The sequence below is a fragment of the Salvelinus fontinalis genome, chromosome 30, assembly GCF_029448725.1.
Source record: "Salvelinus fontinalis isolate EN_2023a chromosome 30, ASM2944872v1, whole genome shotgun sequence".
Classification (NCBI taxonomy): domain Eukaryota; kingdom Metazoa; phylum Chordata; class Actinopteri; order Salmoniformes; family Salmonidae; genus Salvelinus; species Salvelinus fontinalis.
Window position 1 is genome coordinate 13,262,413 of NC_074694.1, and position 21,023 is coordinate 13,283,435.

The 21,023-nt window shown below is 47.2% G+C and overlaps 1 protein-coding gene across 3 annotated transcripts in view; it reads left to right on the top strand.

Annotated features, from left to right (window-relative positions):
• The window catches only part of LOC129828648 (caskin-2-like), a 123,734-nt gene extending 102,798 nt beyond the window's left edge, over positions 1–20,936 (top strand). For 2 of the 3 annotated variants that reach the window (XM_055889745.1, XM_055889743.1), the window contains 8 exons: positions 4,380–4,498; positions 4,662–4,746; positions 9,748–9,833; positions 10,000–10,110; positions 11,518–11,619; positions 13,331–13,469; positions 13,709–15,995; positions 16,067–20,936. In XM_055889745.1, the coding sequence (XP_055745720.1) occupies positions 4,380–4,498; positions 4,662–4,746; positions 9,748–9,833; positions 10,000–10,110; positions 11,518–11,619; positions 13,331–13,469; positions 13,709–15,995; positions 16,067–16,163 (3,026 nt within the window). In that variant the 3' untranslated portion in view covers positions 16,164–20,936. The remainder of the gene's footprint in view (positions 1–4,379; positions 4,499–4,661; positions 4,747–9,747; positions 9,834–9,999; positions 10,111–11,517; positions 11,620–13,330; positions 13,470–13,708; positions 15,996–16,066) is intronic. The other variant, XM_055889746.1, reaches the window with a different exon arrangement.
• Positions 20,937–21,023: the final 87 nt, after the last annotated feature.

A 21,023-nucleotide genomic window follows, 5' to 3' on the forward strand; every position in this document is an offset into this window, starting at 1 on the left:
CACACTATCTCACACACACACACACACACACTATCTCACACACACACACACACACACACACACTATCTCACACACACACACACACACTATCTCACACACACTATCACACACACACACACACACTATCACACACACACACACACACACACTATCTCACACACACACACACGCACACACACACTATCTCACACACACACACACACACACACACACTATCTCACACACACACACACACACACACACACTATCTCACACACACACACACACACTATCTCACACACACTATCACACACACACACACACACACACTATCTCACACACACACACACACACACTATCTCACACACACTATCACACACACACACACTATCTCACACACACACACACACACACACACTATCTCACACACAGACACACACACACACTATCTCACACACACACACACACACACACTATCTCACACACACACACACACACACACACTATCTCACACACACACACACACACACTATCTCACACACACACACACACACACACACACTATCTCACACACACTCACACACACACACACACTATCTCACACACACTCACACACACACACACACTATCTCACACACACTATCACACACTATCTCACACACACACACACACACACACACTATCACACACACACTATCACACACACACACACTATCTCACACACACACACACACACTATCTCACACACACGCACACACACACACACATACACACACACACTATCTCTCACACACACACACACACACACACACACACACACACACACACACTATCTCTCACACACACACACACACACACTATCTCTCACACACACACACACACACACTATCTCTCACACACACACACACACACACACTATCTCTCACACACACACACACACACACACACACACACACACACACACACACACACACACACACACACACACACACACACACTATCTCACACACACTCACACACACACACACACTATCTCACACACACACACACACACACACACACACACACACACACACACACACACACACACTATCTCACACACACACACACACACACACACACTATCTCACACACACTCACACACACACACACACTATCTCACACACACTCACACACACACACACACTATCTCACACACACTATCACACACACTATCTCACACACACACACACTCACACACACACACACACACACACACACACACACTATCACACACACACTATCACACACACACACACTATCTCACACACACACACACACACACACACACTATCTCACACACACGCACACACACACACACATACACACACACTATCTCTCACACACACACACACACACACACACACACACACACACACACACACACTATCTCTCACACACACACACACACACACACACACTATCTCTCACACACACACACACACACACACACACACACTATCTCTCACACACACACACACACACACACACACTATCTCTCACACACACACACACACACACACACACACACACACACACACACACTATCTCACACACACACTATCTCACACACACACACACACACTATCTCACACACACACACACACACACTATCTCACACACACTCACACACACACACACACTATCTCACACACACTCACACACACACACACACTATCTCACACACACTATCACACACACACACACTATCTCACACACACACACACACACACACACTATCTCACACACACTATCACACACACACACACTATCTCACACACACTATCACACACACACACTATCTCACACACACTATCACACACACACACTATCTCACACACACTATCACACACACACACACTATCTCACACACACACACACACACACACACACACACTATCTCACACACACACACACACACACACACACACACACACACACACACACACACACACACACACACTATCTCTCACACACACACACACACACACACACACACACACACACACACACACACACACACACACTATCTCTCACACACACACACACACACACACACACACACACTATCTCACACACACACTATCTCTCACACACACACACACTATCTCTCACACACACACACACACACACACACACACACTATCTCACACACACACACACACACACACACTATCTCACACACACTCACACACACACACACACACTATCTCACACACACTATCACACACACACACACTATCTCACACACACACACACACACTATCTCACACACACTATCACACACACACACACTATCTCACACACACTATCACACACACACACTATCTCACACACACACACACACACTTTCTCACACACACACACACTATCTCACACACACACACACACACACTATCTCACACACACACACACACACACACACACACACACACACACACACACACACACTATCTCTCACACACACACACACACACACACACTATCTCTCACACACACACACACACACACACACACACACTATCTCTCACACACACACACACACACACACACACTATCTCTCACACACACACACACACACACACACACACACTATCTCTCACACACACACACACACACACACACACACACACACACACACACACACTATCTCACACACACACACACTATCTCACACACACACACACACACACACACACACACACACACTATCTCACACACACACACACACACACACACACACACACACACACACACACACACACACACACACTATCTCACACACACACACACACACACTATCTCACACACACACACACACACACTATCTCACACACACACACACACACACACACACACACACACACACACACACACACACACACACACACACTATCTCTCACACACACACACACACACACACACTCTCTCTCACACACACACACACACACACACACACACTATCTCTCACACACACACACACACACACACACACTATCTCTCACACACACACACACACACACACTATCTCTCACACACACACACACACACACACACACACACACACACACACACACACACACACACACACACACACACACTATCTCACACACACACACACACACACACACACACACACACTATCTCACACACACACACACACACACACACACACACACACACACACACACACACACACACACACACACACACACTATCTCTCACACACACACACACACACACACACACTATCTCTCACACACACACACACACACACACACACTATCTCTCACACACACACACACACACACACACACTTCCTCTATGAAGTTACTTACAGATGCTCTCGACTAATACTACCTGTCCAGTCAATGTCTTGGGAACAACGTGGCTTCTAATTTATTGGGGCCCGGATGACCCCCCCCAATGCCCAGACCCCTTACTCCATACCCGCCTTAGTCCTGTTGAGAGTTACCCTAGCCTAGGGTCCTCTGACCCCACTACCCGCCTGGCCCCCACTCCTCAGCACACCTCCACCAGACCAGGCTTACAGTGTGTGTGTTTGTTAGGTACCTGTACACCTGGTAGTCTCCCTACAGCCTCAGCTAATCCAGCTAGCCTCTGTGAGGAGATATGGGTCCTCAGGAGCTCTCCCACTGGTAAGAGTGTGTGTACCCAGCTACCCAAACTACCTCCGTGCCCCCCTGTTCACCCACTCCCCTAGATGTACCCCACTACCCCCTCTAAAAGTCCAGATTACTGCCTAGAGAGATGCTGACTTGCCCCCCTCCAAGCGTCCCGTCCAAGTGTCCATTCCCAGCTAATTCCCCGATCTTGATCCAATCTAATACTGTACACTGCTCGACTGATCCTCTCTCCTTCTGGCTTCTCCACTCCTCTCTCCCTCCATCCCTTGAGAGGGTTGTGGCAGAGCCCATGGAAGCAAACTTTGCCACTATGTTGAACTCCCTCCCGCTCTCTTCTCACGCTCTCTCTCTCTCTCTCTCTCTCTCTGTCCCTCTCTCTCTCTCTCTGTCCCTCTGTCTCTCTCTCTCTCTCTCTCTCTCTCTGTCCCTCTCTCTCTCTCTCTGTCCCTCTCTCTCTCTCTCTCTGTCTCTCTCTGTCTCTGTCCCTCTGTCTCTCTCTCTCTCTCTCTCTCTCTCTGTCCCTCTCTCTCTCTCTCTGTCCCTCTCTCTCTCTCTCTCTGTCCCTCTGTCTCTCTCTGTCTCTCTCTCTCTCTCTCTCTCTCTCTCTCTGTCCCTCTGTCTCTCTCTGCCCCTCTGTCTCTCTCTGCCCCTCTGTCTCTCTCTGTCCCTCTCTCTGTCTCTGTCTCTCTCTCTTTCTCCTCATTGTCCATCTAGCAGGAGACAGGAACAGTGTTGGCAGTGCAGGCAGCAGTGCAGGTAGTGTGGGCAGCAGTCGTAGTGCTGGCAGCGGGCAGAGCTCAGAGAACGGCTTCGGACAGAATGGGACACACAAGGTGAGTAACCTGGCAGTTATCATTGAAATGTTCTAGATATCATCAGCTTAAGAAAAGATTGCACTTGGTTTCAGGAAAATAAAGATAGACAGTATGTCCACTTTGTTTCACGGTCATATGGACCACAAACAGCTGAACAAGGTATCCCTCTTCCTGTGTGTAGCTGGCTCCCTCTGCTGGTGAGTCCAGAGAACAGCAGTTCCTCCCTGCAGGACCAGACCCCAGCAAACAACCTGATGGACATACAGGTCTCTTACCTTGTACACTACTTACCATTCAGCTCTACCCTCTTCTCTGCTGTTACCCTTCAGCTCTACCCTCTTCTCTGCTGTTAACCCTTCAGCTCTACCCTCTTCTCTTATGTTACCCTTCAGCTCTACCCCCTTCTCTTCTGTTACCCTTCAGCTCTACCCTCTTCTCTTCTGTTACCCTTCAGCTCTACCCTCTTCTCTTCTGTTACCCTTCAGCTCTACCCTCTTCTCTTCTGTTACCCTTCAGCTCTACCCTCTTCTCTTCTGTTACCCTTCAGCTCTACCCCCTTCTCTTCTGTTACCCTTCAGCTCCACCCTCTTCTCTTCTGTTACCCTTCAGCTCTACCCCCTTCTCTTCTGTTACCCTTCAGCTCTACCCTCTTCTCTTCTGTTACCCTTCAGCTCTACCCTCTTCTCTTCTGTTACCCTTCAGCTCTACCCCCTTCTCTTCTGTTACCCTTCAGCTCTACCCTCTTCTCTTCTGTTACCCTTCAGCTCTTCTATTCTGTTACCCTTCAGCTCTACCCTCTTCTCTGCTGTTACCCTTCAGCTCTACCCTCTTCTCTTCTGTTACCCTTCAGCTCTACCCTCTTCTCTTCTGTTACCCTTCAGCTCTACCCTCTTCTCTTCTGTTACCCTTCAGCTCTACCCTCTTCTCTTCTGTTACCCTTCAGCTCTACCCTCTTCTCTTCTGTTACCCTTCAGCTCTTCTCTTCTGTTACCCTTCAGCTCTTCTCTTCTGTTACCCTTCAGCTCTTCTCTTCTGTTACCCTTCAGCTCTTCTCTTCTGTTACCCTTCAGCTCTTCTCTTCTGTTACCCTTCAGCTCTTCTCTTCTGTTACCCTTCACCCCCCCCCCCCCCCATTTTCAAATATATACTCTGCCCTACCAACCCCAGAGACATTATCTTGAAATAATGTCTGTCATTTTCGGTAGATGTGTTTTTGTCTGTTAAACGAGCTGTATTCAGTCTGAGGTCAGACTGACAGAGTATTCCACCTGTCCTCCTAGCCCAGACCAGGACAATCAATCAATCAACCAATCAAATGTATTTATAAAGCCCTTTTTACAGCAGCAGATGTCACAAAGTGCTGTACAGAAAGCCAGCCTAAAACCCCAAAACAGCAAGCAATGCAGATGTAGAAGCACAGTGGCTAGGAAAAACTCCCTAGAAAGGCCAAAACCTAGGAAGAAACCTAGAGAGGAACCAGGCTCTGAGGGGTGGCCAGTCCTTTTCTGGCTGTGCCGGGTGGAGATTATAACAGAACATGTCCAAGATGTTCAAACGTTCATAGAGTAGCTTGCTACAGCCACAGGGCAGAGGGCAAATGAGAGCGAGAGAAAGAAATACATCTACTTACCTCACTACATCAACAATACAGAAACCAGCTTTCTGCACAGCAACTTACCACTCCACAAACCAGTATAGACACTATAAACCAACTCACCTCACTGCACAACATAAGAGTCCCAGATGGCACCCTAGTCCCTTAATAGGGCCAAAAGTAGTGCCTTTTATATATTTATTTCTTTATTTTTCTTCATAAAAATAAATGTCCTTTATTTAACCAGGTAGGCCAGTTGAGAACAAGTTCTCATTTACAACTAACACAATAGAAAAGTCTATATACAGTGTGTGCAAATGTAGTAAGATAAGGGAGGTAAGGCAATAAATAGGCCATAGTGGCGAAATAATTATAATTTAGCAAATTAACACTGGAGTGATAGATGTGCAGATGATGGTGTGCAAGTAGAAATACTGGTGTGCAAAAGAGCAAAAAAGTAAATAAAACAATATGGGGATGAGGTAGGTAGTTGGATAGGCTATTTACAGATGGACTATGTACAGCTGCAGCGATCCATAAGCTGCTCAGATAGCTTGTGCTTAAAGTTAGTGAGGGAGATATGAGTCTCCAGCTTCAGTGATTTTTGCAATTCGTTCCAGTCATTGGCAGCAGAGAACTGGAAGGAAAGGCGGCCAAAGGAGGTGTTGGCTTTGGTGATGACAAGTGAGATATACCTGCTGGAACGTGTGCTACGGGTGGGTGTTGTTATGGTGACCAGTGAGCTGAGATAAGGCGGGGCTTTACCTAGCAAAGACTTATAGATGACCTGGCGCCAGTGGGTCTGGCGACGAATATGTAGCGAGGGCCAGCCGACGAGAGCATACAGGTCGCAGTGGTGGGTAGTATATGGGGCTTTGGTGACATAACTGATGCCACTCTGATAGACTGCATCCAGCTTGTTGAGTAGAGTGTTGGAGGCTATTTTGTAAATGACATCGCCAAAGTCGAGGATCGGTAGGATGGTCAGTTTTACGAGGGTATGTTTGGCAGCGTGAGTGAAGGAGGCTTTGTTGCGAAAATAGGAAGCCGATTCTAGATTTAATTTCATTAAATAAATAGGGTTCCATTTGGGACACAGACAGAAGCTCAGCTCTTTATAGAAGCAATCAAAGGGGACAGAGTTAGTCTTTGGTCTCACCAGGGCGTACGGGACAGGACAAGAGGAGAGAGAGAATAGACACGCGGGTATTCTGTCAGCTTACGGTGTTCTGTTGAGGAAGGCCTGAACTAACTACTATCAGCTTCTCTGGAGCTGGGAGAGGGAGGGAGGGGGAGAAATGGAAGGGGGACAGAAAACATGGAGGGAGAGGGAGAGACTTCAACAGGACAGAGAGATGGTGTGGGTAAGAGAAATGGGAGGAGACAGACAAACATACAGTATGTAAGTGGGAGAGAGGGAGAGAGGGAGATGGGTTAAAAGAGAAGACAGTAGATAATGGAATGCAAGATAAAAAGGGTGCAGAAGAGAGGCAGGTTATGAATCAGAGAGAGGGGTAACACAGTTCTCCTGGCTTGTCCTTGTTATTATCTGCAATCTCTCTAGTTATTACTCTGTTACTTTAGTGTGCTTGTAGTTTTACTGGAGAAGTTTACCATTGTTAAGTTCTGAACAAACGGACGACTAGAACAAACTCAAACCAACTTTATTCACCAACTGGGTCATACAGCTGCAAAGACAAAGCATGATTACACAAGCACATATATTTACAACCTCCTACTAGTGGGGTTAACTCATTACACATCTAGACAGCCAATATATCTCTGTTGCTAGGCAGGAACTTAATTGGTTCATAGTAGTCATGGCCCTGCCTGATGCTAGAACCTTGGTGCGTGTGGAAGTGTATGTGTGTGATAAAGGACTGTAGTAGGAGGGTTGTTGTGGTGGGCCCCTCTGTGAGATAGGACTGTAGTAGGAGGGTTGTTGTGGTGGGCCCCTCTGTGAGATAGGACTGTAGTAGGAGGGTCGTTGTGGTGGGCCCCTCTGTGTGAGATAGGACTGTAGTAGGAGGGTCGTTGTGGTGGGCCCCTCTGTGTGATAAAGGACTGTAGTAGGAGGGTTGTTGTGGTGGGCCCCTCTGTGTGATAAAGGACTGTAGTAGGAGGGTTGTTGTGGTGGGCCCCTCTGTGTGAGATAGGACTGTAGTAGGAGGGTCGTTGTGGTGGGCCCCTCTGTGTGATAAAGGACTGTAGTAGGAGGGTTGTTGTGGTGGGCCCCTCTGTGTGAGATAGGACTGTAGTAGGAGGGTTGTTGTGGTGGGCCCCTCTGTGTGATAAAGGACTGTAGTAGGAGGATTGTTGTGGTGGGCCCGTCTGTGTGATAAAGGACTGTAGTAGGAGGGTTGTTGTGGTGGGCCCCTCTGTGTGAGAGAGGACTGTAGTAGCAGGGCAGTTGTGGTGGGCCCCTCTGTGTGAGATAGGACTGTAGTAGGAGGGTTGTTGTGGTGGGCCCCTCTGTGTGAGATAGGACTGTAGTAGGAGGGTTGTTGTGGTGGGCCCCTCTGTGTGAGAGAGGACTGTAGTAGCAGGGCAGTTGTGGTGGGCCCCTCTGTGTGAGATAGGACTGTAGTAGGAGGATTGTTGTGGTGGGCCACTCTGGCCCCCCTCTCAGAGGTTTCTTCTCACTTCATCTGTTGACTTGACCTCGAGCCGAATTCCTCGCTCCTCCCTAGTTCTGCAGCTGGCCTGCCTTATCAGAGACTATCTAGACTGTTGAATTCCTCGCTCCTCCCTAGTTCCTCAGCTGGCCTGCCTTATCAGAGACTAACTATTGCCCATCACTTCCCTCTTTAGAAACATGGAACAGAATATGAACTTTCTACACTTCCCCTTGTCTCACTCAGTAACTTTCCATACACCACGTCCCTATCTACCCTTCATTGACCCCATCATATAGATTCCTTATACATTTAAAGTAATCAATAAGTTCAAAACCATTTGTCGTTGTTGTTTAATTTTATTTTAAGCACTTTTCCAGACACCCAATGTCACTTCACATACAAGATTAATTGTAATAATAAAATCCCACATTAAAATAAGCAAGTTTAAAAACATAAGGACAGACTAACCAGGGAAAAACCTTTACATGATGCATTTAGTCTGAAATCACAGAACGCTGTTTAGGCAGTAGTCTTGTAAACAGATAAAGAAACAGTACACTGTATGATAACTTTCTCTCTTCCCTCTCTCTGTCTCTCTGTCTGTATCTCTGTCTCTCTGTCTCTCTCTCTGTCTCTCTGTCTCTCTCTCTGTCTCTCTGTCTGTATCTCTGTCTCTCTGTCTGTATCTCTGTCTCTCTGTCAGTATCTCTGTCTCTGTCTCTCTCTCTGTCTGTCTCTGCCTTGAGAGTAGAAGCATAAGTGTGTTTTTTGGATGTAAGGTAGATGATTGATGAGGTGTGTACAGAGGGGCCCTATGTCCTGTTCCAGACCTCTCTCTCAGGTGCTTTGCTTCACTCTGAAGAGGGATCGGGGGCTCTGACCAAAACCATTGTCCCAGGAGAGAGGCGAGAGGCACGCTTCAGTAATCTGACATGGGTCTGCTGACTGGCCCCTCAGATCTACAAGACACCTTCACCTCAGTCCTTCCTCATGCTTGCTGTTAGCTGTGAACATTTCATTTGGTAAAGGTTGTAATCTCTCTCTCTCTCTTTCAGGTGGTCCGAGTCGTCAAGTCAGTGGTGGTACTCGGTTGGGGGAGCAGAGTGGCTTCATGTGTCCAGACATAGTCCTGGTGGGCAGTGTAAGTTGAATATTGTGTGTGTGTGTGTGTGTGTGTGTGTGTGTGTGTGTGTGTGTGTGTGTGTGTGTGTGTGTGTGTGTGTGTGTGTGTGTGTGTGTGTGTGTGTGTGTGTGTGTCAGTCTGACCGTTCATGGCTGTGTGATAACCCTCTGTTCTCCGTCTATAGGACTCTGAGGCCATCTACCAATGGCTGTGTGAATTCCAGCTGGAGAGCTACACTGCTAACTTCCTCACAGCAGGATACGATGTACTTACTGTCAGTAGGATGACCCCAGAGGTCAGACGCTGGATTATCATACATTTATTGATTACGCTTAATTGATTGACACATTTGAGAGCAAGTGAGATACTTCTTACGGCTGAAATCCCGTTAACGGGATCGATATGACAACAGCCAGTGAAAGTGCAGGGCGCCAAATTCAAACAACAGAAATCTCATAATTAAAATTCCTCAAACATACCAGTATTAAACACCATTTTAAAGATACACTTGTTGTTAATCCCACCACAGTGTCCGATTTCAAAAGGGCTTTACGACAAAAGCACACCAAACGATTATGTTAGGTCAGCACCTAGTCACAGAAAAACACAGCCATTTTTCCAGCCAAAGAGAGGAGTCACAAAAATCAGAAATAGAGATAAAATGAATCACTAACCCTTGATGATCTTCATGAGATGGCACTCATAGGACTTCATGTTACACAATACATGTATGTTTTGTTCGATAAATTCATATTTATATCCAAAAATCTCAGTTTACTTTGGCGCGTTATGTTCAGAAATGCATTCTCAAACAAATATCCGGTGAAAGTGCAGAGAGCCACGTCAAATTACAGAAATACTCATCATAAATGTTGATGAAAATACAAGTGTTTAGTTCACAAATCCAAATTCATGAGGCGCAGGCACACTTAGTCCAGACGAAAAGTCAAAAAGTTCCATTACAGTTCGTAGAAACATGTCAAACGATGTATAGAATCAATCTTTAGGATGTTTTTATAATAAATCTTCAATAATATTCCAACCAGACAATTCCTTTGTCTTTAGAAATTAAAAGGAACGCAGCTAACTCTCACGGCCGTGCGCATGACTTAGCTCATGGCATTCTGCCAGACCCCTTAATCAAACAGCTCTTATTCTTTCCCCCTTTACAGTAGAAGCCTGAAATAAGGTTCTAAAGACTGTTGACATCTAGTGGAAGCCTTAGGAAGTGCAATCAGACCAAATTTACACTATCTTGGATCGGCAAAGACTTGAAAACCTACAAACCTCAGATTTCCCACTTCCTGGTTGGATTTTTTCTCAGGTTTTTGCCTGCCATATGAGTTCTGTTATACTCACAGACATCATTCAAACAGTTTTAGAAACTTCAGAGTGTTTTCTATACAAATCTACTAATAATATGCATATCTTAGCTTCTGGGCCTGAGTAGCAGGCAGTTTACTCTGAGCACCTTATTCATCCAAGCTACTCAATACTGCCCCCCATCCATAAGAAGTTAACACACACACATCTGTACAGTGTCTCTTTTTGCGGCATTGAGATTTAAAACAAATGTATTCCACATTTACCTCAATTTTTTAGGTCAACAAAATAAATGAGCATGGATAAATGTGTTCTGTAGTAATTTTTCTGATTGATAGCCGAGTCGTGGGGTTTCCTAACCTGGTGTATGTCTGTCCAGGACCTGACCGCCATCGGTGTGACCAAACCAGGCCACCGAAAGAAGATCTCCATGGAGATAGGCAACCTGAACATCCCAGAGTGGCTGCCTGACTACATCCCTGTAAGAGACTGTCACATGACCTTTGCACTCTGAACACAGTCTCTGGCTGATGACGACAGGCCTTTGACACTAACAGAGAGAGTTGTGTAGTAGTCTATGTAGTCTGTCGGGTTGTTTCATGTAGAGCTTTACAGTCAGCAGGAACTGTCTTTTTTCATACAACAATTGGTCTACAAGCTCACCGTCACTCTGTCATTCTGACTTCTCTCTCTGTTCATCTCTTTCTTTCTCTGTCCATCTCTTTCTTTCTCTCTCTGTCCATCTCTCTCTCTCTCTCTCTGTCTCTCTCTCTCTCTGTCTCTCTCTCTCTCTGTCCATTTCTCTCTCTCTCTGTCCATCTCTCTCTCTCTCTCTCTCTCTCTCTCTCTGTCCATCTCTCTCTCTCTCTCTCTCTCTCTCTGTCCATCTCTCTCTCTCTCTCTCTCTCTCTCTCTGTTTCTATCTGTCCATCTCTCTCTCTCTCTCTCTCTCTCTCTGTCCATCTCTCTCTCCCTGTCCATCTCTCTGTCTCTGTCTCTGTCTCTCTCTCTCTGTCCATCTCTCTCGGTCTCTGTCTCTCTCTCGCTCTGTCTCTGTCTCTCTCTCTCTCTCTCTCTCTCTCTCTGTCTCTGTCTCTCTCTCTCTCTCTCTCTCTCTCTCTCTCTCTCTCTCTCTCTCTCTCTCTCTCTCCCTGTCCATCTCTCTCTGTCCATCTCTCTCTCTCTGTCCATCTCTCTTTCTCTATCTCTCTCTCTGTCCATCTCTCTCTCTCTCTGTCCATCTCTCTCTCTCTCTGTCCATCTCTCTTTCTCTCTCTGTCCATCTCTCTTTCTTTCTCTGTCCATCTCTCTGTCCATCTCTTTCTTTCTCTCTGTCTGTCTCTCAATTCAATTTAAGGGCTTTATTGGAATGGGAAACATATGTTACATTGCCAAAGCAAGTGAAATAGACAATAAAAAATGTATATTAAACATTACACTCACACATTTCAAATGTCTTTGTGTCTATATACAGTGTTGTAAAGATGTGCGAATAGTTAAAGTACAAAAGGGAAAATAAATTAACATAAATGTGGGTTGTATTTACAATGGTGTTTGGTCTTCACTGGTTGCCCTTTTCTTGTGGCAACAGGTCACAAATCTTGCTGCTGTGATTGCTGTGCAATCTCTGTCCATCTCTATCTCTCTCTGTCCAACTCTCCCTCGCCCTTCCCCTCTCGCTTTCCCTCTCTCGTTCTCCCTCTCCCTTTCCCTCTCTCTCTCTCCTCCCTCCTGCTCTTTCTCTCCTCCCTCCTGCTCTCTCTCTCCTCCCTCCTGCTCTCTCTCTCCTCCCTCCTGCTCTCTCTCTCTCCTCCCTCCTGCTCTCTCTCTCTCCACCCTCCTGCTCTCTCTCTCTCCACCCTCCTGCTCTCTCTCTCTCCACCCTCCTGCTCTCACTCTCTCTCTCTCTCTCTCTCTCTCTCTCTCTCTCTCTCTCTCTCTCTCTCTCTCTCTCTCTCCTCCCTCCTGCTCTTTCTCTCTGCTCTCTCTCTCTGCTCTCTCTCTCCTCCCTCCGGCCCTCTCTCTCCCCTCCGGCTCTCTCTCTCTCTCCTTCTGCTCTCTCTCTCTCTCCTCCCTCTGTCCATCTCTCTCTCTCTGTCCATCTCTCTCTCTTCAATTTAATTAAATTCAATAAATGCTTTATTTTAGTTTTTCTCTCTCCCTCCCTCCTTCTCGCCCTCTCTCTCTGTCAGTCTGAGCTGTCAGAGTGGTTGAGTGCGATCGGTCTCCCTCAGTACCAGAAGAGACTGTGTGAGAATGGTTATGACACCATCAGCATCGTCAAGGATATCACCTGGGAGGACTTATCAGAGATAGGAATCACCAAGCTGGGTAAGAAATCATCACACTCTTCACATTGCAAGGTCACATTGTTGAGTTGAAGTGCATCTGTGTGTCAGCAGTGTGAGACCTCTTGGACACACCCCGTTTTCAATATGACAGCCTTGCTGTTGACAACCAATCAGCAACCTTTTTTAACCACTTGTATACAAAAATAACTGTTCATGAAGTTATTTGTGTTCCTAGCATTTGTGTTCTTGTATCTCTCTCTCTTTCGCTGTCTCTCTCAGGTCATCAGAAGAAGCTGATGTTAGCCGTGAAGCGTTTATGTGACCTGCATCGTTCTCGTCACCATGCCAACGGCTCCGACACGCTCCGGCATAAACCTACCACGGCCCTGGTGGCTATTGAGCCCCCCGAGATCCCCTACGACTGCTGCCCCCTGACCCCTCACACCCCCAGGACACCCTTCCTCTCCTTCCATGACAGCGAGCTGAGCACAGAGCTACAGAACACCATGATGGGGAGGGCAGCAGGAGGAGGGGTGGGGAGAGGGAGGTTTGGGATGGGTGTGAGGGAGAGCATTAGCCAGGAGAGCATCGGAACGCGCTCCCGCGGATCCGGGAATTCTGGGAAATCTGGGAATTTTACGGGATATTCCCAAGAGCTTCACCAACAGACTCTGGCATCGGCTGGAGTGCACAGTCGCTCGGACGAAAGCTTGGGAGGAGGGGGAGGAGGAGGTGGGAGACAGGGGGGAGGAGGTAGTCCAGGGAGAGACCGTCAGAGACTCACAGAGGTGTGGCCAGACCAGAAGCGCCACCCCCAGCCACCCACTAAACTACCCATCACCCCCCTCACCCCTCCTCTCACCCCCAGCTCGATGCCCCGCTTCGCCTACCCAGCCGTGCCTAGTAAACCCAAACCTTGCAAGCCCCCTGCCCACCCCCACCCTCACCCCTTCTCCTCTCCCCCCTCTCCCCAGGCATCCCCCACACAGAGGGCATTCAACTACCTCCACACCCAGGAAGGAGGCACCTATCTGTGCCAACGTGGTCTACCCAAGCCCCAGGCTGGAGCAATCCCCCTCCCAGGACTAGGCCTCAACACAGAGGCTCTTAAGAAACACACCCAGAGTCTGTCCCGCTACGCCCTGTCAGATGGAGAACCGGAAGACGACGAGTCATCGCTGCAGGAATCTGTTCCTCCGGTGACCATGCCCTCGTACGCAACACTAGGACGCAAACCAGGCTGCGGCCGATCAAATTCCTCCGCCGTCCAACGCCACATCAGCCGGAGCCACTCATTCGCTCGCCGCAAAGGCCCGCCCCCACCGCCACCTAAGAGGATGAGCTCGGTGAGTGGCAGCCAGGCCAGCGAATCAGGAGGAGCGGCAGTAGTGTCAGGGCAGGTGGAGGTGGGAGGGGTGGAGACAGAGAGTGCAGGCAGTGTGAGAAGCATCGCAGCCAGGCTACAAGGGTCCAGGCCCGGGGGCAGCCCCTCTAAGGGGGTAGCGTTACCCTCCCCTCGCACCCCCACCCTCGCCTCCCACAAACCTGTACTCGCTCTGGGGCTGGGAGGCCTGAGGAGGATGGGGGGCGAGCGGAGGGATAGAGATGGAGGGATAGAGAGAAGCCCAGAAGAGGAGAGAGTGTGGAAGGATGGTTCAGTATTGGAAAGCTCTACATCACCTCAGAGTAGCTCCAGTGAGAACCTCCCTTTCGCGGAGGAGGGCAACCTCACCATCAAACAGCGGCCCAGGATGGGAGCAGGCTTCCGGTCAGACCCTGAAATCCAACCCCAGGCTTCTCCAGAAGGCCCAAAAATGCAGGCCCCAAAGTCCTTGGGGGTCCCTGAGTTCAACCTCAAAGAGTCGGACACCGTCAAACGACGGCGTCAGCCCAAAGACCGGGATACACACACACTGGACGAGATCTTCACCGCCAGCGAAGACGACGGACACACACAGCCACACACACACAGCCGGTCCAACGGCTTCCACACACACACAAACGGAGACAAGCAAGAGGAGGAAGCAGGCGTGAAGTCAGGAAGCTGTTTACAGAGAGCAGAATCGACAGGGAAAGGCCAGAAACCACCCCTGGCCTCCAAACCAACCAGCCCTCCCCTCAAACCTGTCCTCACCCTTATACCAGCCAGTCAACAGAAGACAGTGACAGGCAGCACACAGAACCATATAACAGCCAGTCAAAATACACACACAACCACCTCTATACCAGACAATCCACAGAAACCAGTAACAGCAACCAAAGCAGGCAGTCCGCAGAGAACAGTAACATACAGGCCAACGAACCAGATGCCTGCTACTGTCTCTGCCTCTACACTTCCCCATCTCAGCTCATCCATAACCTCAGCCCCTACAGCCCAGGCAACCCGCGCTCCATCCTACTGCACCTTGGTGCCTCCAGGCCAGGCAGGGAGAGCAGGAAAGGCCCAGTATGGTGAGGCCTGCTCGGAGGTGTTGGTTCAGAGGAGGCTGGATGAGACCAACACGTCACTGGAGGCAGCTCTGAAAGTTGTAGAGAGAAAAATGTCTCAGGATGACTGCACTGACGGGTAAGACACACTCACACATACACACACGTGCAGGCAGACACTGTGTTAACACTCTCCTCTTTGTTTCCCAGTGGCAGCAGCCCAGTGAAAGCAGCAGGGAATATCCTGGATGACATTGGCAACATGTTTGATGACCTCGCCGACCAACTGGATGCCATGTTGGATTAAATACCTCCTCTTCACTCAAGGCAACCTGAATAGGACCAGTAGGATTGGGTTGCAAATTGCACCCTCTTCCCTACAGAGCCCTGGTCAAAAGAAGTGCACTATATAGGGAATAGGGAGCCGTTTGGGATGCATGGCTAGAATTGATTAGACTGATGCACTGATCTGCATGTTTCATAGGGTGGATGAGAGAAAGTAGGAGCGGGGAGAGGAAGAGGGAGGGAAAGTGAAAGGGCGAAGGGGGGGGGAATGTGGTGAAGAGAGCAGTCACAATGTGGAGAACCTCTGACTGCACTTGAAAGAGTGTGGATATCCTAAACACACACATCGGGACTTGCCTTAACTGGAGCGCATAACCCTGGATCAATGGTTTTGCTTGGCAAAGACAGCACAATAACACAGAACAATTTACTGTGTTTTATAACATAGAGCACGGGTTTATGACATAGAGCACGGGTTTATGACATAGAGCACGGGTTTATGACATAGAGCACGGGTTTATGACATAGAGCACGGGTTTATGACATAGAGCACGGGTTTATGACATAGAGCACGGGTTTATGACATAGAGCACGGGTTTATGACATAGAGCACGGGTTTATGACATAGAGCACGGGTTTATGACATAGAGCACGGGTTTATGACATAGAGCACGGGTTTATGACATAGAGAACGGGTTTATGACATAGAGCACGGGTTTATGACATAGAGCACGGGTTTATGACATAGAGCACGGGTTTATGACATAGAGAACGGGTTTATGACATAGAGAACGGGTTTATGACATAGAGCACGGGTTTATGACATAGAGAACGGGTTTATGACATAGAGCACGGGTTTATAACAGAGAGCACGGGTTTATGACATAGAGCACGGGTCTATGACATAGAGCACGGGTTTATGACATAGAGCACGGGTTTATGACATAGAGCACGGGTTTATGACAGAACGAGTGGCTTTGCTACATCTTTGCTCTGAGCCAACCAGAAGGGAATAAGGGTCCATTTTTATTGTACATTTATTGTAAATTATAAATATTCTCATCTTAAACTTTACCCAATCTTATGTTGTGTGTCAATATTCTTAACATGAGACTCTTAAATGTTACTGAAAACTGAGATTTTGTTGTTTTTACGTTGCATTTTTTGTTTTACAAAGGGAGCACCTATTCTCTTCAAAATATATTATACGTGATGTTAGGAGTAACTATGATAATTAGAAAAGTACTTTGTAAATATTTTTTTTAAGTTTTATGATAACATGTAATATATTCTGAACAAAAATATAAACGCAACATTTTCAAATAAAATTGTATTTGTCACATGCGGCGAATGGCAATGCGAGTAGTCTGGGTAACCATTTGATTAGCTGTTCAGGATTCTTATGGCTTGGGGGTAGAAGCTGTCTAGAAGCCTCATGGATCTAGACTTGGCGATCTGGTACCGCTTGCCGTGCGTTAGCAGAGAGAACAGTCTATGAGTAGGGTGGCTGGAGTCTTTGACAATTTTCAGGGCTTCCTCTGACACCATCTGGTATAGAGGTCCTGGATTGCAGGAAGCTTGGCCCCGGTGATGTACTGGGCCATTCGCACTACCCTCTGTAGTGCCTTGTGGTCGGAGGCCGAGCAGTTGCCATACCAGGCACTGATGCAACCCGTCAGGATGCTCTCGATGGTGCAGATGTAGAACCTTTTGAGGATTTGAGGACCCATGACAAATCTTTTCAGTCTCCTGATGGGAAATAGGTTTTGTTGTGCCCTCTTCACGACTGTCTTAGTATGCTTGGACCATGTTAGTTTGTTGGTGATGTGGACGCCAAGGAACTTGAAGCTCTCAACCTGCTCCACTACAGCCCCATCGATGAGAATGGGGGCGTGCTCGGTCCTCCTTTTCCTGTAGTCCACAATCATCTCCTTTGTCTTGATCACATTGAGGGAGATGTTGTTGTCATTGCACCACACGGTCAGGTGTCTAACCTCCCTATAGGCTGTCTCATCGTTGTCAGTGATCAGGCCTACCACTGTTGTCATCAGCAAACTTAATGATGGTGTTGGAGTTGTGCCTGGCCGTGCAGTCATTCCTTTTGTCCAGATGTGAAAGGGCAGTGTGGAGTGCCAATAGAGATTGCATCATCTGTGGATCTGTTGGTTTGGTATGCAAATTGGAGTGGGTCTAGGGTTTCTGGGATAATGGTGTTTATGTGAGCCATGACCTGCCTTTTAAAGCCTTTCATGGCTACAGACGTGAGTGCTACGGGTCTGTAGTCAGTTAGGCAGGTTAACTATGTTGGTATTACAGACTCGGACAGAGAGAGGTTGAAAATGTCAGTGAAGACACTTGCCAGTTGGTCAGCGCATGCTCGGAGTACAAGTCTTGGTAATCCGTCTGGCCCTGCGGCCTTGTGAATGTTGACTTGTTTAAAGGTCTTACTCACATCAGCTGCGGAGAGCGAGATCACACAGCCGTCTGGAACAGCTGGTGCTCTCATGCATGCTTCAGTGTTACTTGCCTTGAAGCGAGCATAAAAGTAGATTAGCTCGTCTGGTGTCACTGGGTAGTTCTTGGCTGTGCTTTCGTTTGTAGTCTGTAATGGTTTGCAAGTCCTGCCTCATCCGACGAGCGTCGGAGCCGGTGTAGTATGATTAGATCTTAGTCCTTTATTGACGATTTGCCTGTTTGATGGTTCGTCGGAGGGCAGTTTGGGAATTCTTATAAGCTTACGGGTTAGTCACGCTCCTTGAAAGCGGCAGCTCTCTCTTTAGCTCAGTGCGAATGTTGCCTGCAATACATGACTTCTGGTTTGGGTATGTACGTACAGTCACTGTGGGGACCACGTCCTTGATGCACTTATTGATTAAAGCCAGTGACTGATGTGGTGTACTCCTCAATACCATCGGAAGAATCCCGGAACATATTCCAGTCTGTGCTATCAAAGCAGTCCTGTTGTTTAGCATCTGCTTCATCTGACCACCTTTTTATAGACCGAGTCACTGGTGCTTCCTGCTTTAATTTTTGCTTGTAAGCAAGAATCCGGAGGATAAGAATTATGGTCAGATTTGCCAAGTGGAGGGCGAGGGAAAGCTTTCTACGTGTCTGTGTGTGGAGTAAAGGTGGTGTAGAATTTTTTTCCCTCTGCTTGCACATTTAACATGCTGATAGAAATGATGTAAAACTGATTTTAAGTTTCCCTGCATTAAAGTCCCCAGCCACTAGGAAGGCCGCCTCTGGATGAGCGTTTTCCTGTTTGCTTATGGCGGTATACCTCTCATTGAGTGCGGTTTTAGTGCCAGCATCAGTCTGTGGTATGTACGAAAAATACAGCTGAAAACTCTCTAAGTAGATAGCGTGGTCTACAGCTTATCATGCAACAATTTCAACGATTTTTAGATTTTTTTGTATTTGTACAAATTGTATTTGTCACATGTGCCGAATTCAACAGGTGTAGACCTTAACGTGAAATGCTTACAGTTCATATAGAGAAATCAGTCAATTTAAATATATTAATTAGACCCTAATCTATGGATTTCACATGACTGGGCAGGGGTGCAGCCATGGTTGGGCCAATCAGAATGAGTTTTTCTCCACAAAAGGGCTTTATTACAGACATAAATACTCCTCAGTTTCATCAGCTGTCCAGGTGGCTGGTCACAGAAGATCCCGCAGGTGAAGAAGCCAGATGTGGAGGTCCTGGGCTGCAGGTATGAGGCCGGTTGGACGTATTGCTAAATTCTCTAAAATGACAGAGGCAGCTTATGGTAGAGATATGAATTATCTGGCAACCGCTCTGGTGGATATTCCTGCAGTCAACATGTCAATTGCGTGCTTCTTCAAAATTCACACATCTATGGCTTCGTGTTGTGACAAAACTGCGCCTTTTATTGTCGCCAGCACAAGGTGCACCTGTGTAATGATCATGCTGTTTAATCAGCTTCTTGATATGCCTGTCAGGTGGAGCGATTGTCTTGACAAAGGAGAAATGCTCACTAACTTTTTGTGCATATGGAACATTTCTGAGATTTTTAATTTCAGCTCATGAAACAAAGACCAACACAGTACATGTTGCATTTATATTTTTGTTCAGCATACTATATTCTTGATAGTTTGTGAAAACATTTAAATGTATCTAAAATATGTATTACATATTAAATTCCATGTATGTTTGTATTTATGTTTAACCAAAGTGGAAATCCAGTGTTTGCCCTCCAAAGAGTTCAAACCAAAATGGGGGGTACTTTGTAAAGCACTATTGTCAAATGAAAGTGCAAGTCTTAAGGTCCAGCTGAGCTGTGGAAGGTGTTAGTGTATGTGACGTGTCAGCTGTGAGGTCAGCGTACACACCAATACGTTACAGTAGAACAGGCGTGGATGGTTCTAATCTACTGCATAGCATCAGACTTCTTTGAACCGAGCTGTACTAATGTAACCTACAGTAAACCCTGACATAGTAAAAAGCACAATCTGCAACTTTGTATTCCCACTTGTTTGGAAAACTGTGGGGTGGATCTTGGCAAATGTAACTGCCATTGTAATTCTGTGGTAACCCCGTGCCACCCCCAAAACCAAACACAAGGGGGCGGAGTTGAGCCCATTTCAGTGACGGGTTCTTGAAGAGAAAGCGGCTTCCGTATGTATTTAACTTTCATGACAATGCACTGTATACATCGACTGACTTTTCGTGTGGAGTTAAAACAAACTTGTATTTCATCCAACAGTTTGTATGCATCTTCTCAATATTGTATTTATATTATCGTTCATAAAACAAAATTCCGTGATATTCTCTCGTGTCGCTACTTGTTTACTTCTACTGTTTTATTACTTTGGTCAGACAGGGATTAGGGTGCCATTTGGGATGTCCCCTATTTAG